At 43.8% G+C, this 13,034-nt stretch overlaps 1 protein-coding gene across 4 annotated transcripts; it reads right to left on the reverse strand.

Annotated features, from left to right (window-relative positions):
• Nucleotides 1-7: 7 nt before the first annotated feature.
• Nucleotides 8-13,005, reverse strand: PRKAB1 (protein kinase AMP-activated non-catalytic subunit beta 1). Of its 4 annotated transcripts, XR_003255092.1 has the most exons (9): nucleotides 12,830-12,914; nucleotides 9,362-9,537; nucleotides 8,319-8,485; nucleotides 6,512-6,605; nucleotides 5,344-5,458; nucleotides 3,874-4,007; nucleotides 3,251-3,319; nucleotides 958-1,046; nucleotides 391-479 (listed from the first exon to the last, which is right to left on the reverse strand). XR_003255092.1 is itself a non-coding variant. In XM_026075201.1 (8 exons), exons 2-8 carry the CDS (start codon nucleotides 9,524-9,526, stop codon nucleotides 459-461), a joined length of 765 nt encoding a protein of 254 aa, XP_025930986.1. In that variant the 5' UTR covers nucleotides 9,527-9,537; nucleotides 12,830-12,914; the 3' UTR covers nucleotides 8-458. The 4 variants fall into 4 exon arrangements, 3 of the variants coding, with proteins under 3 accessions (XP_025930986.1, XP_025930985.1, XP_025930984.1); XM_026075201.1 differs by lacking the exon at nucleotides 958-1,046 and having other exon boundaries at nucleotides 8-479; XM_026075200.1 differs by lacking the exons at nucleotides 391-479; nucleotides 958-1,046; nucleotides 12,830-12,914 and adding exons at nucleotides 1,056-3,165; nucleotides 12,919-13,005.
• Nucleotides 13,006-13,034: the final 29 nt, after the last annotated feature.

Here is a 13,034-nt window from a genome sequence, read left to right on the forward strand (position 1 = left end):
TCCCACCTTTGGCTGCTGCGCTCCCCCCTCGCCCCAACCGAGCAGCCACCGCGCACCAAGCGTGGCCTTGCCCAGCACCGCTCGCGCTCCCCGCGCGCCTGGCGAGCACCGGCAAACCTTCCTGGGCTGCACAAGCGACCGGGCCAGTACCAGCCGCACACCAGGAACCCGGCACTCTCCAGCAGCTCCCCAAGGGCTGTAACCTGCAAATTAAACAAAAAAACAAAAAAACACACCCACAGCTTTCTCTGCCCCCCCTCGCCCCCAGCCAAACCACTCCAGCACTCATGAAAAGCCTGGAGGAGTACGCAATGCATACCTGCAATCGGCAAAAACCCTTCAAAGCTTAGCAAGCCCTAATGAGACCTATCCCATAAGGACTCTAAAAGTCTTGCATATTTTCACCCTCCTTTCCTGGTCTCCATTTGTCAGTGCTTTTTGCTTTCTCAATTTTTGACTCATGAAGAATTGTTTTGCAACTGAAAACAAACAAAAAAAAAAATCAGTTCAGCTCTGTGAAGGAGCCTATTTTCTTCTAGCAACAATTAATCTTCAGTCATTCAAAATAAGAAGTTTGTGGTATTGTTTCCCACAGGCACTAAAAGCACTTAAGAGGAACCACTGCTTGCACAGCTGAAAATTTCTTGCACCACCACTTTCTCTGTAGCAGCAAATTGCCAAAGACTGGCTGCAGTCACACGCCTATCTGCCTGCCCATCTAAGCTTCCAGGTGTTTGGAGGGAGTTTACATTTCACCAGAAGGCAATCATTAACCTTACTGGAACTGTTAACTTAACTGGAACAGCTTGCACCTGCTTTGGTACACTGCTTTTGACACAGCTTTTTACTTCCCTGACATAACCAGCTTGAGTGTTAAGGAGCCTCTACACTCTGGCAGAGTGCACAAGACTGCCTTTAAAATACATGCCCCCCCGGCCCCTTCACAGATCTCCTTACAAGTAGGTGCTGCCTGGTGCTCAGGACAATGTTACGGAGGTACACGCTGTCCCAGCGCACAGTCAAATCCAATTCCACCCATGTTGTGCCTGTGAAACCACAAAGCATATCCAACCTGGCATCAAACTGCAAGAAGCTTAGCACAACGTCAAGGAGAAAGGCTTGGAAAAAAAGGTCTGCTTAAAGAGCGGCTTGCGGGAACAAGAAGGCACCGGGGGCCTTAAGGCCTATACCAAGTTTTTGAGACTAAGGAACAGATTGACGGAGCTCATATTTGATTTTTCTTCTTCCTGTAAGCTTTACATCACGAAAAAAACACACTAGAACATCCTTCATCTTCTCCACTGATTAACAAAGTGCTTCAGACTGGGTCTGTGAATGAAAAGCTCGCACAATCCACTAACACATAAAACAGCAACAATCAATCAATCATTTGCAGGTTCTAAAAATAACAATCTCAAGGAAGCCGAGGCCAAAAAACCATAAGGGGAAGGATAAGAACACAACAAGTCTTCCACTTTTCTTAAAAATCTTTTATTTTTAACTTGTTTCTGAAGAGGTTGAAAACAAAAGCAATTCCATATTTCAGAATAAAGACTATCCRTAGCACAGAACAAAGGACAGTTTTCAGAGAAAACCATTGCACTAGACCCAGTTCTACTGAGCTACTCAAAATATTGCAACAAGGCTAGTGAACAAGCCTGCGGCTGGCAAACCGCCCTTTCGCTGCGGCTGGCTCCACTGAACGCTGGCTGCTGYGGGCTTTGTCCCCGCTCAAACTATTGCTGATTTGTGCAGCGTGCTCTTCCCCACRGTAGGACGCAGGCTGGTTATCATTGGCACGGTCACTGGCACTCACAGGCACCAAAACACAAGCAGAGGAAAGGAGCCGCCAGGTCGCTTCCCGAGCCGCTTCCTCCGGAGCGGCCCGAGGCACGCTGGCAGGCAGTTTTGCATTAACCACGTTGCATTTGTTTTGGGATAAAACAGACTGGCAGTACTGAGGAGAGGCAACCTGGCATCGCTATATCCACTTAGAAAATAGGAACAGAAGAAAAAGTTGCAGAGACCACCACAGTCCTGCTTACAGGGATTTTATACCTGCTGCTAGAGCTGCAGCCTGGAGGGAAGGACCCAGCTCTAGCCCTGGGCACAGAAAAGCGCAACGCTGCTCTTTCCAGCATGCTGCCACTGCCCGTTTGGCCCCCAGGATTCAGGTTACTGCACAGTAACTTACAGTCATCTTCAAATCGGCTGACAGAGGCTGTTACTGAAGAACTAATCCCTAAACGGAATACACTGATTTCCTTACAGCTACCTATCCCAGCTTAAGGAAGCCCTCATCAGTGACAGCAAGAGAAGTTGGTTGCAAAAAGCAGATTACTGCAAGACACATTTATGATTGACACAAAAATCCAGCCATTAAAAAAGAAACTGTCTTTACCAGAAATTTCACAGTGGAAAAGTTGTATTTCAGGTCTCACAAAGAGAAACTCTACAGAGCTATTCACAGTAGAAACACAGCGCATGCCAGTCTACTGTAAAATAAAAATGAACTTATGGGTGATTGTATCGCTGATTTTGCCTAGAAAGGCTGCTACAAAACATCAAGTTTCACACTTATTTCAGCCATGCAAGTTTGGAACCTGCTACTAAAATAATTGTGTGTTTGATGCACGCGTTAAGTTATGAAAGCAGTAATAGGCTTGCTTTCACTTAGTGTTGAGCTCAACTTGGATTCCACAAGAATCCTGAACTTCCTAATTTTAGGCTGTTTTTTGTATTTCTTATAGTCTGCATCACTGCTGAAGGTCTTTGATCCGTTGCTGTCCTGACATTTTTCAGCCTAATTGATTACACAGGTGAATCTAAGTGTTTTTAACTGAGTTGACAACTGGCACTGACACTTTGCCATCAGTCTAGTCGTTGTGAAGCTGTCATCTCCAAGAACTTCCAAGGTGGGACTGAAGAATAAGGCAAATATAGGAGAACTTGGAAGTCTCAGAAACAATATGAAATCAGAGTTCGTTTGCTACAGCACAGAGCAGGAGTACATTTGGTTAAGAAAAGAATTTGTTTTTTCTGAGACAGCACTGGCCCAGAACACTTGGTCACAAACTACCACGATGTTCATATAGGCTTGTACAGCAAAGTAGTCACATATTTCTTCTTGTAACGATGTGTAGCACTAAGCACCATCACTCCATCCTACAGGAGATGGAAAACAAGGGAGCATATTACATGGTTACCTAAAAGCCGCAAGTGTGAAGAAGAACATGCCTTGGCCTCTCACCTTGATAGAAAGTGCATAAAGGTGGTTCAGCATTACATGGTTGGGTTCAGGGAGTAAAGCAGGATCGCACTGGGGAGGAAAAAAAAAAAAGAAAAAAGAAGGGGGGTGAGACTGTGAAAATAACAGGCAAGGAACAGTAAGAACCCACAATTTAGTCATCGCAGCTGATGGGCGATAAACACTGCCTGTATCTGTCTGGCCTCAAATACATCATACTGCTTCTTACACTGAGTCCGTCAACAAACATAGATAAGGTTCCAATATAACCTAAGATCCYCACAGGGTGGAACCCTCTGGATCCTCTTTGCAATCATGAAACAGATCTCAATTAGTTCCTACRTGCTTTTGACATTTTCAGCACATTTTAATAGTGTTGCAGTGGGAAGATCTGGGTTTCTGGAAGTAAAGTAGCAACCCAGTTCTCTTTTCAATTTTGAAAAGAGTCAGTTAGAAAGATAAATTTACCGCAGATGGATCCATCTGGACTTGCATAATAGGCAATTTATCAACATGGCAATTATTCCAAGGTTTTTCCTTGACTGTCCCCTGTCTGCACACAGATTTTCCCTGTCTGTCCACATTCCTCAAGGAATTTATCCAGCAAAGGACACTGATGTACTCACAGAAATGCCCGTGTCCTTATTCAGGATGACCTGCAGCAGGTGGGGGGGAAGAATGGGTGGAGATTTGAAGCGCTCCTCTGCCTTACAAACATAGGGTTCCTGGTGGTATGGTCCTGGGGGTGAACTTGACAACTCTGCCAGAGACATGTTAAATATTTACTCTTAAAATATTCTGGAAGAATATCTGCTCTTTACAGGTACTCCAAGCAGATTCTCACATCCAGGAATAGCGACCAAAAGAAGTCAATGGCACGTAAGAGAACTGGAACAGCTGATGCAGTGTCAGAGGATCAGTCACTGCCTGAGGAGAGTGACAACAGTCATGCAAAGAGTTTTGTACCTGAAAAAAGAGATTTAAGATATCCCAGGTCTGTCTGCCTTGAGACCAGCTGCAAAGATGTAGGAGGCAGGGTTCTGAGAGCCCTGCTGCACTCCAGAACTTCATTATCATCTCCGCCCAGCACTTCCGCAGCAAATGCTTAGTACTAAACATTGCTCCACAACATTATCTCCAAGGGAAGTACTAAAAACACGATATGCAAGTGTAAAAGGCAGGTATTATTCCAGTGCAGGGACAGAATAACAGAAAGAACTCTTCAGAGTAGAAAGCAAGATAACAGAAGGTTGTTACAGCACTTGGGGGACAGGGTCTGCTAGAGTCTCCTCATTGCTTCTTGCACTGTCCCAATCTCACAAATCCCACTCTTTCTCCAAAAAAGCTTTGTCCAGGGGAAAGTGGTATAGAGCAAAAGCCAACTGAAGGAACTTTCTGCCTCACATACAAAGGACAGGTCTTCTGAAGAAGGAGGCAAGATGCTACTTCAATTGTGGTTTCGGTCCCTACAAAGGCCTATGAAGAACAGGTGGCCAAGCTGACCTCAGAGATGATCCAAGGTAAATCGTACCTCTCTTCTATTACACCAGAACACAAAACTTAAGGCAAAAATAACTTTGCCATGTTATTCTGCTCAAAGATATGGATTATTTATACTAAACTGAGAGGATACAAGATATTCCGGAGCCTGTGACAACATTACTAAAATGAATCTCATTTCTACCTCTTAATGGGCATCTTCTGATCTCCTGAGTCCATTTCCTTAGTAAAGGAAAATGGTATCAGGAGGAATTTAGGCTGTCAACATTGGTTTGATGTTTTAAGGTAGAGACTGATCCACCACTGAGTAAACTAAAACCAGCCATTTCACATTGCACAGACAAATGAACATCTATTAAGCACCCATGACTTCCTCCTAATCATATCTTTAATGACCTACACTGCTTGGTCAATGGCTCTTCTGCCATTCCATCTTCTTCCTTTGTGCATGTGTGACCCTTGCACAGGTCCACAGAGCCTGACAAAAGGGGAGATTAATCTATACTGGAGCTTTAACTCAGGACAAAAAGGAAGAAGAAATTTTTTAACAGCTCTACAGGCGCAATATAAGATTACCAATACCAGATTACTCATACCAGACATGTCAGAACATTTTTGGGAGTCCACCATCAAAGCATCGAATACTTCAAAGTCGGTTTTCTTCACCTGAATGATGTTGTTGACAGTCCCTAGCTGGTTGGTTACTACTGGCTGGGAAGAAACAGGAGACAAAAGTTACAATAAAGAAGTCTGCAGGACTATTAGGATTCTGAAAACTATGCAATCGGTATTAACAATGAGATACATTAGTACATTACATTTTAAGATACATTAGTACCAGATATGGAAAGAGTTCACCATTGTTGAATTGGTGTTATGTTAAAGGGTAGGTACAGGATTTGGGACTGGGCAGGGGAGGGGGAATTTGTATCAGTGGAACCTGCTAGGTCCACAGACTCTTGAAAAAATCTTGCGCTATAGTTAAAGCTAGATTAGGTTTGGGCTAAAGTTAATGATTAGGCCAGAAGGAGCTAAGCTTTACTGCTAGTTTCTGCAGGGCTTTCAGAGCCAGGGTAAGATCTGGATGGCTTGATGTAGGACAGGGGATGGGTGGTTGCATGGGTTTTACTCCTAAAGCTAGAATTTAAAGTCCAGGGCAGAGGGTCTAAGAACTGAATTTACCACATGGTTCCGCAAAGTTTGCAAAGCAGCAGAAAGCCTGGAACCAACAGCTGTGAATGGCTAATTCTGAAGCAGGTAGGACTGCTGGGCAGGCTATGGTTAAAGCTAGTTTTATTTATAGCAGAGGAGGAGGAAAAGTCCTGGTGCCTGCAGGAATTAACGGCTGATAGTAGATTTTGGTGCAATTGGTGGACTATGGACAGATCCAGAGCAGCAATAGCAACATTCTGGCACAGACAGAAAGTGCAACACAGAGATATTTCAGCAGTCAGCAATGCTATGGTGTTCTCAAAGTCAGCTGGGCACCAGACAAGAAAAGCTCACCATTGCTCATAAACCAACACCCAGTGAACCTTTGTCACCTATTTCTTACAGAAGTCTCCTGTTATTTCAAGTTCTCAGTCTGGTGCCACCATCTAGGCCAGCTGGGATCAGAAACATCTATCTCAGTAGCTTAAACAGTCAGTTGATGTTAACAAATACTTTCTCTCTGAAAAGGCCGGCTATGGGTGCAGAAAACAGCCAGCTTTTCCTCTTCATTTGCATCCATCAATAAACACAGTGAATCAAAGAAAACACTACCTCTGAAGGATCGTGTGTCCACTGTCCATCCACGAAGAACTTATATTGGTGCTCTCCCTCTGGCAGGTCCAGGATTGCCACAAAGTTATTGTGACTGAAATTTAAGACAATCACCCATGAAATATTCTGAAAAGTGCATCAATCTCTGTGACAAACATCATCACATAGAATACAAGTCTCCTTAATATGCAGAAAGTTAATATGGCAACACCATGTTTAAGAGAATCTCTTGTGCAATCTAAAGGTAAAGAATCAAATTATAGGTAATGTTAATGTAACATGCAAGTCCTAATACATTCAAAATTAATATTGATACTCTTGGCATCAAGGAACTAGTGTAGAACTTTCATAAAGTCATTCTGACATCTTCATTTTACTTGTTAGTACATAAGATCTCATTTTCTCTGAGAGATTCCTGTTGATGAAAAAACCCAAACGGATCACTTTCTCTTGCCTTCCAGTATTTGTCATCGCAAACTGCATTTCACAGATACCAGTGAATAAACAATGACTGGAAGATGAAAGCAGCAATTCTGTTGCTTTGACGTACTTTGGGTTTGAATAGCTATCATTTGGTAATTTTGATCCTTGTGCTGTGAACTTCCCAGTTCTTTGGAACTCTCTACTGCCATCTCAAAGAAGCTCAGAGCCAGCCAGTGCTATGTGAACAACTCCAGCAGGCCAGGCAATACCAATATCTCTCTTCTCAGGTAAGGAGTGCCAGCATGCCATCACAGAGCTGGATTTGAGAATTCTGTCTGGAATAATGAACTCTTTTCTACTTCAGCCTCTTTGATTCAGTAGTACATATTTTTTCAGCCTCTAAAGAGATCCAGATACCTCCTTTCCCAAAACATCTAATCTGACAAGAAACAAATCCGCTTTTTTTTTGGTAAGGAAATATTTTTGGCCTTCTTCCAAATTCATTTCACCGTCTTCCAGACTTTCTACTTTGAATACAACAGTAATACTGATTTTCCACTGGCTTCTTTTCTCCCTATCTTGATAATTGTTTCACGTTGCTCATGCACAGAACAATCCTCCCATACCATTTCACCAGGCCACTACATTCCTCCCTCAAGTTTCCTAATAAATTAAGACACTTCTGCAATAATAAGCCACTCACTGAGGTAAGAAACACCAGGAAATTGCCAAGGGACCTATCTTTTATGAACAGATCTTCACTGCTAGACAACAGGGCTCAGATCAACACTTAAGTCCAGACTCACTGCCATCCACACTGGTTTGTACCAAATACTTACACAGGTGCAGAATTAAGCTGAACTCCAGACCTCTCAGGCAAGGGAAAGCATATGGTACTTTAACACAGGTCTAATCTCTTGTTCATGCCATTTACCAGCAGGTATCCCAGGCTCAGAGCTTCCTAAGCAGAATTCAGATCCTTTGATCTGGGTGAAAGCCAATGATATGGCAAGAAAGTACACGTACCGTGGGATACGCTACGTTTAAATCCATCTTCACTTTATACACCCTAACTCTACCCCAGCTAGTAGACTCTGCACAGCAAGGATTATTTTGGGTCATTCATATACTGTGACTGGCGAACAAATAACTGCTTACCATCGTCACACAGCACAGCTGGCATCCCTTGCCATCCAAGAGTCAAAAAACAAGAGAAAGTCAGATTCCTGCTTCTCTCCTCAAGACCTTGATATGAAAGTGGCAAATCCAAGCACAATATCATCTGACCACCTTTCTCACTGCACTAATCATTCCCAGTCCTCAGGGAGTACTACCGATAGAGCACAAGTTGGGGAGTACTACTGATAGAGCCAAAGTTTATTACCTCCTTGTCAGAGGAATTTTACTCCAGTTGTTGAAGGACCCAGATAAATAAACTTCTTTCCCTCCTCCAGTCCAACGAAAGACTGTCGGTCGAGCTTGAGTGGGGGTTTTATCACTCATTTCCAGATCTTGTTGCCAGGCTAGGAATTCTTCTTTCTCCAACGGAGCCTAGGAACACATCTTAATCAAGAATAACTCGTAACTGGCAGACTTAGACAATCCATATTTCACTAAAGGTATTTCTGCCCTTAGGCATGCTTCTCTACGGCGCAAGTGTACCGCAGTTTTTGTCAGATGGGATTAGAAATTGGGCATTTCAAGAAGTTGTTCACAAGTTCATTTGCAAGTGGAAGACAAAATATTCCTCCCCCCCCCCCCAAACCTGAGTTAGGCTCAAAAGAAATCACTTGAGCTCACAGCTTTGTAACTGCAGCCAGAAAAGTTTACAAAATATTTGAATATAGGAAGGGAAAGAAAAATAATTAAAAGGAAATATACTTAGAAACACTGGATTGTACAAACATGGTAGGCACAAAATTTGTACTTGGATCTAGAAAGATTTAGGGCTGTCTAAAAACCTAACAGTGTAATTCACCGTTAGATATTCTTATGGCACACAAGTGAGACATAGCAAAAATAATTTCTAACAATCTACCTAATTATAAGCAAAAAAGTAGTTAACAGATCTTTTAATATGGAAAATAATAGACAGATGAAACGACACTGGTGACTGCAAGAGCATTAGGGATCTGAGAGAACCTGGGGCACTTAGAACTGGGCAAGAGCTTTGTGCTAGTTACCTTTTAGATGTTCTAAAATTAATTCTTACTGGAAAACACAACATCACACTTACGAAATCTGCTTGAATATCAAAGGAACATCTATCCTTAGCGTGGAAAGCAAGAGAGATAGTCTTCTTTGCATGCAAACTCAACTACAGAATTATTGAAGCTGCTAACAGCACCACTGCCCTCAATGTGACATTACAACTGGACAGTGTTCCCAGGCTGCTAATGTTAGAAGACAAGAACAAACCAGCAATACCTTCATTTCCTCTGAATGGAACAAGTCTGCATCTTCAGGACTATCCATTAAGATTTTGGGTCTATCACCCTCTTTGGTACTGATGGCTCCTCCTGAATTGTCACCTCGGGATGCCTTATGCCCATGACGCTCCAGTCCACCTCGCTCGCTGCTTGTGTTCCCCATTTTTTAAAGCCCTAAAAGAGAAGGAAAAGCCAGATTAGCACACATTTTTGAAGTCAGAACACCAGTAGGCAGGACAGCAGACTTGTCAGGAGACTTGGACTCTGAGTTGAAGACTCTAAGAAACTTGATTACTCCATCCTGCAAGTATCTTAAAATTATATCACACTCAGAACAAAGAGACTAAGTGACAGCTTTCAGCTAGCCTTGATAATRTGCTATAGTTCAAAATTGTAGCAGCTCTGCAAGACTCGTTCATTCTAAAAGCTCATCAGGCCAGTATCTGTCACTGCAGTGCACTGGTAGTCTTTCTTCCCAAGCTGACTGTTTGTTCTTCTAACTGCCTTTTGAAATACTCATACATAAAAAGTTCTATCAAATCAGTCAAAACATCAGTAGGACTTGTGGTGAGAGCGCGTCAAAAACAGCCTACTAAAATGTGACTTCGCTAGAAAAAACAAAGTTAGCTCAGCTGAGAACCTGCTGAGGATCCTTACCCTGGCTGCCTGCGGCTTAAAAAGCACAAAAACAACACGGTCCCACGGATGCTCCACAGGAGGCTTCCCTCCAGCCTCCACTTTTCTTTGAGAGAGACAGGGACCCGCTGTGCAGGCAGCAGCACTGCCAGACAACACAACGCTTCCTCCTGCCCTGTAGCCCTTGCTGCCACATCCACACGGAGAGTGGATGAGATTGGATGCACTCTTCCTCCTCCGTACTTGTGCACTCTGGCATCTACTGCCAGCGGTAGGAGGTGCCCAAACTGAAAACTGCTCCCACATATCCGAGGTTTGCCCAGCTTAGATATTAGGATTTGTATTATTTTATGGCAAAACCATCAATGGGTCAAAGACTCAAGCTGAAAATGGCTCTACTTTGGCGGATATTCACCTGGGATTCTCTTCTAACATATACAGTATTCAAAGTTTCACAGCACTCATAAAGAAGAAAGATGTCACATGTTAGCACTCACTAAGAAGGCTGGTTTTGCAAAACAAAAACCTGTTGATGGATTTACCCAACATAACTGAAAATGGGTTCATTTCATCTTCCATGATTATTCTTTATTCTGTCCATTTTCACCCTGTAGTTCACTACACGTAAAGCTCACTAAACCTCAGGTCATGACTGTCTTAACATTTCCCTGACACACCCCAGCCAGCAAAGATTTGGGGCAAAAATCACAAAGAGCACCTTTATCAGTGTCTATATTCCAGAGATTTTCAGTGAAAGTCTGAAGCCAGAGTGCCTCAAATCATCTTCTAAACATGCAGTAGAACTACTAATTCACTTTGATGCTTTTTAAAAGTTTAGCCTTGTTATATGATGCTGGTTCCTGCCATTAGAAAGACAGGGGGAACCTGACAAAAATGGGCACATGTGATCCAGCTTTTCGCAGTTGACTGCAGAGACCAGAAGACACTTTTCCTCAAGAAACCACCACTCTTTCTGACAGAAGCTAAACGTCAAATAAAAAAATGACATACCGTACCCTATTCTGACTTTTTCMCTGTTCTATCTGTGCTTGTTGTGAAAATAACCTATCAGAACTTGCAGCTTTGTGAGCAGCAAAGAACATTTTAGTTGAAAGACCTCTATTTAGTTTTGACTTTTAGAAAGGAAACATGAAACAAAGCTGGGTTTGTATCTTGAAATGTTTCCTGTATTGCTTAGAAACAACGGAGGACAGTTTACTTCTTGTGAGGATACCGAGGAGCATGAAATGGAAACCACAAAGAACTCATGTGACAGCACATATATCAATATTGTCCGTCAATAAATGACAACAAAAAGCCAAAACTTTGAAAGGCTGAAATAAGTTAATAAAGTGAATAAGAACTAAAAGTTTATAAGCTTAAATGAAATGTCGAGACAGATGAGACAGCCCATAGGGAGCATCAGAGGCAGTAACCTTGAACGAAGCCCAGCCTGCCCAACACATTCAGTGGCTGGCAGAAGGGGAGGGATCCTGGAGATTGTTTTAACGAGATGCTATTCTGGACCCTGCATCTCTCTCAACAGCCTAGAGAGTACATTTCATTTCATTAAACATTTCAAGAAATATTTGAGTGTGGGGACTAAATTACGTGCATATTAGTACAGCTGTGGGTGTAACAGCTGTACTGGGTCAGACAAACGGCTGCAGGGCTAAGCTRACCTGAGCGGCCGCAGCAGCTATCTAAGGAGAAACAACACAGAGCAACCAGACGGCGATTCTTCGCCATCGCATTAGTCCAAGCTCCAGCAGTGACATTATCTTTGCCGTTACCTTTATAATACATTTTTATTACGTGACTTCACAGAGCTGCTTTTAAACATTCCTAAACTTTTAACAATCAGGAAAGTCCACAGCAAAACAGAAGATGAACCCCACTGTCCCCAAACCTGCAGGCTTAGCCACACAGTTCCGGGCTTTTCTCCCTACACTCCTGAGTGGTGTCAAGAAAACAGAAGTCACTGCGCTTGCAAAGAGGTGTTTCATAATAAGCAAAGTCTCAATACCGGACAACATTCATCCATTTCCTCACTACAGGGTATTCAGATGGTATTCGAGTCGTGCAATAGCACCTTAACATTAGGAGTCCTAAAGGAAAAGAAAATTAAAAAGGTATCTTCTTGCAATATAAAAAGTAAAAAGTTACAGGAATACCTAAAAACCAAAACACCAAAAAAGCTGGATAAAACTCTGCTTGCTGCTTCCAGATTTAGCAGAACCATGACGACTAAAACATAGGTAAGAGTCATAAGATGAGCACCGTATAACCATGGTTAGGAACTTCCCGAAGGGCAGGCTCACGCCATCACACATAATTGCGCTGGCAGATTTTAGCCATAACTGCCCCAAGCCGAGCTGCACTAACCAACCACCCATGTGCGTGCTCGGACCCTGCTGCAGAGGGACGGAAGCAAAGAAGCGGCTTTGCATCTGCTGCCGCAGCTGAACTCAACAGCGGAGGTGCGGCGACTTCTGGGAGCGAAGCGAGGGGCCACGCGCAGCGGTGCAGCCGTGGCCTCGCGCGGAGCCCCGGCGGGTGCGTGTGTGATCTCATACTGTTTTCTACAGGCTCCAGGTGTGGACATCACCCAGGTGTCAAGTGGGCAGACCTCGGCTCAGTCACAGCCTGAAACCGCTCTCGGCGCGCGTGACTTCGGTAGAGCCAAACAAACAAGCAAGCAAACAAGCCCCCTCGTCACTGACGTGATAAAAACAAGCAGGAAGGCAAATGTTCCCTGGCAACAGCTTCGAGCATTCTGTATCCTTTTAAAATAGTAAGGTAATAAATCGCAGTCCAAGAGAACTTTTACCAATTTCCTCCTTCTGCCAGACAGGCTTCGAGAAGACAAGGGTGAAAGCACACCGTTACCGGAGCCCCGACCCGAAAGCGCGCCGGCACCTTTATTTTCGGCGCTGATTCCCGCCTCGGCGTTACCGGCGCAGCCGCGCCGCTCCCGCTGCGGAGGCGGCGGCGCCGAGGGCCGAGCTCAGGCCACGCAGCGGCCTGGGGGCTCC

This window comes from Apteryx rowi, unplaced genomic scaffold (assembly GCF_003343035.1).
Source record: "Apteryx rowi isolate R43461 unplaced genomic scaffold, aptRow1 scaffold_40, whole genome shotgun sequence".
NCBI classification, from domain to species: domain Eukaryota; kingdom Metazoa; phylum Chordata; class Aves; order Apterygiformes; family Apterygidae; genus Apteryx; species Apteryx rowi.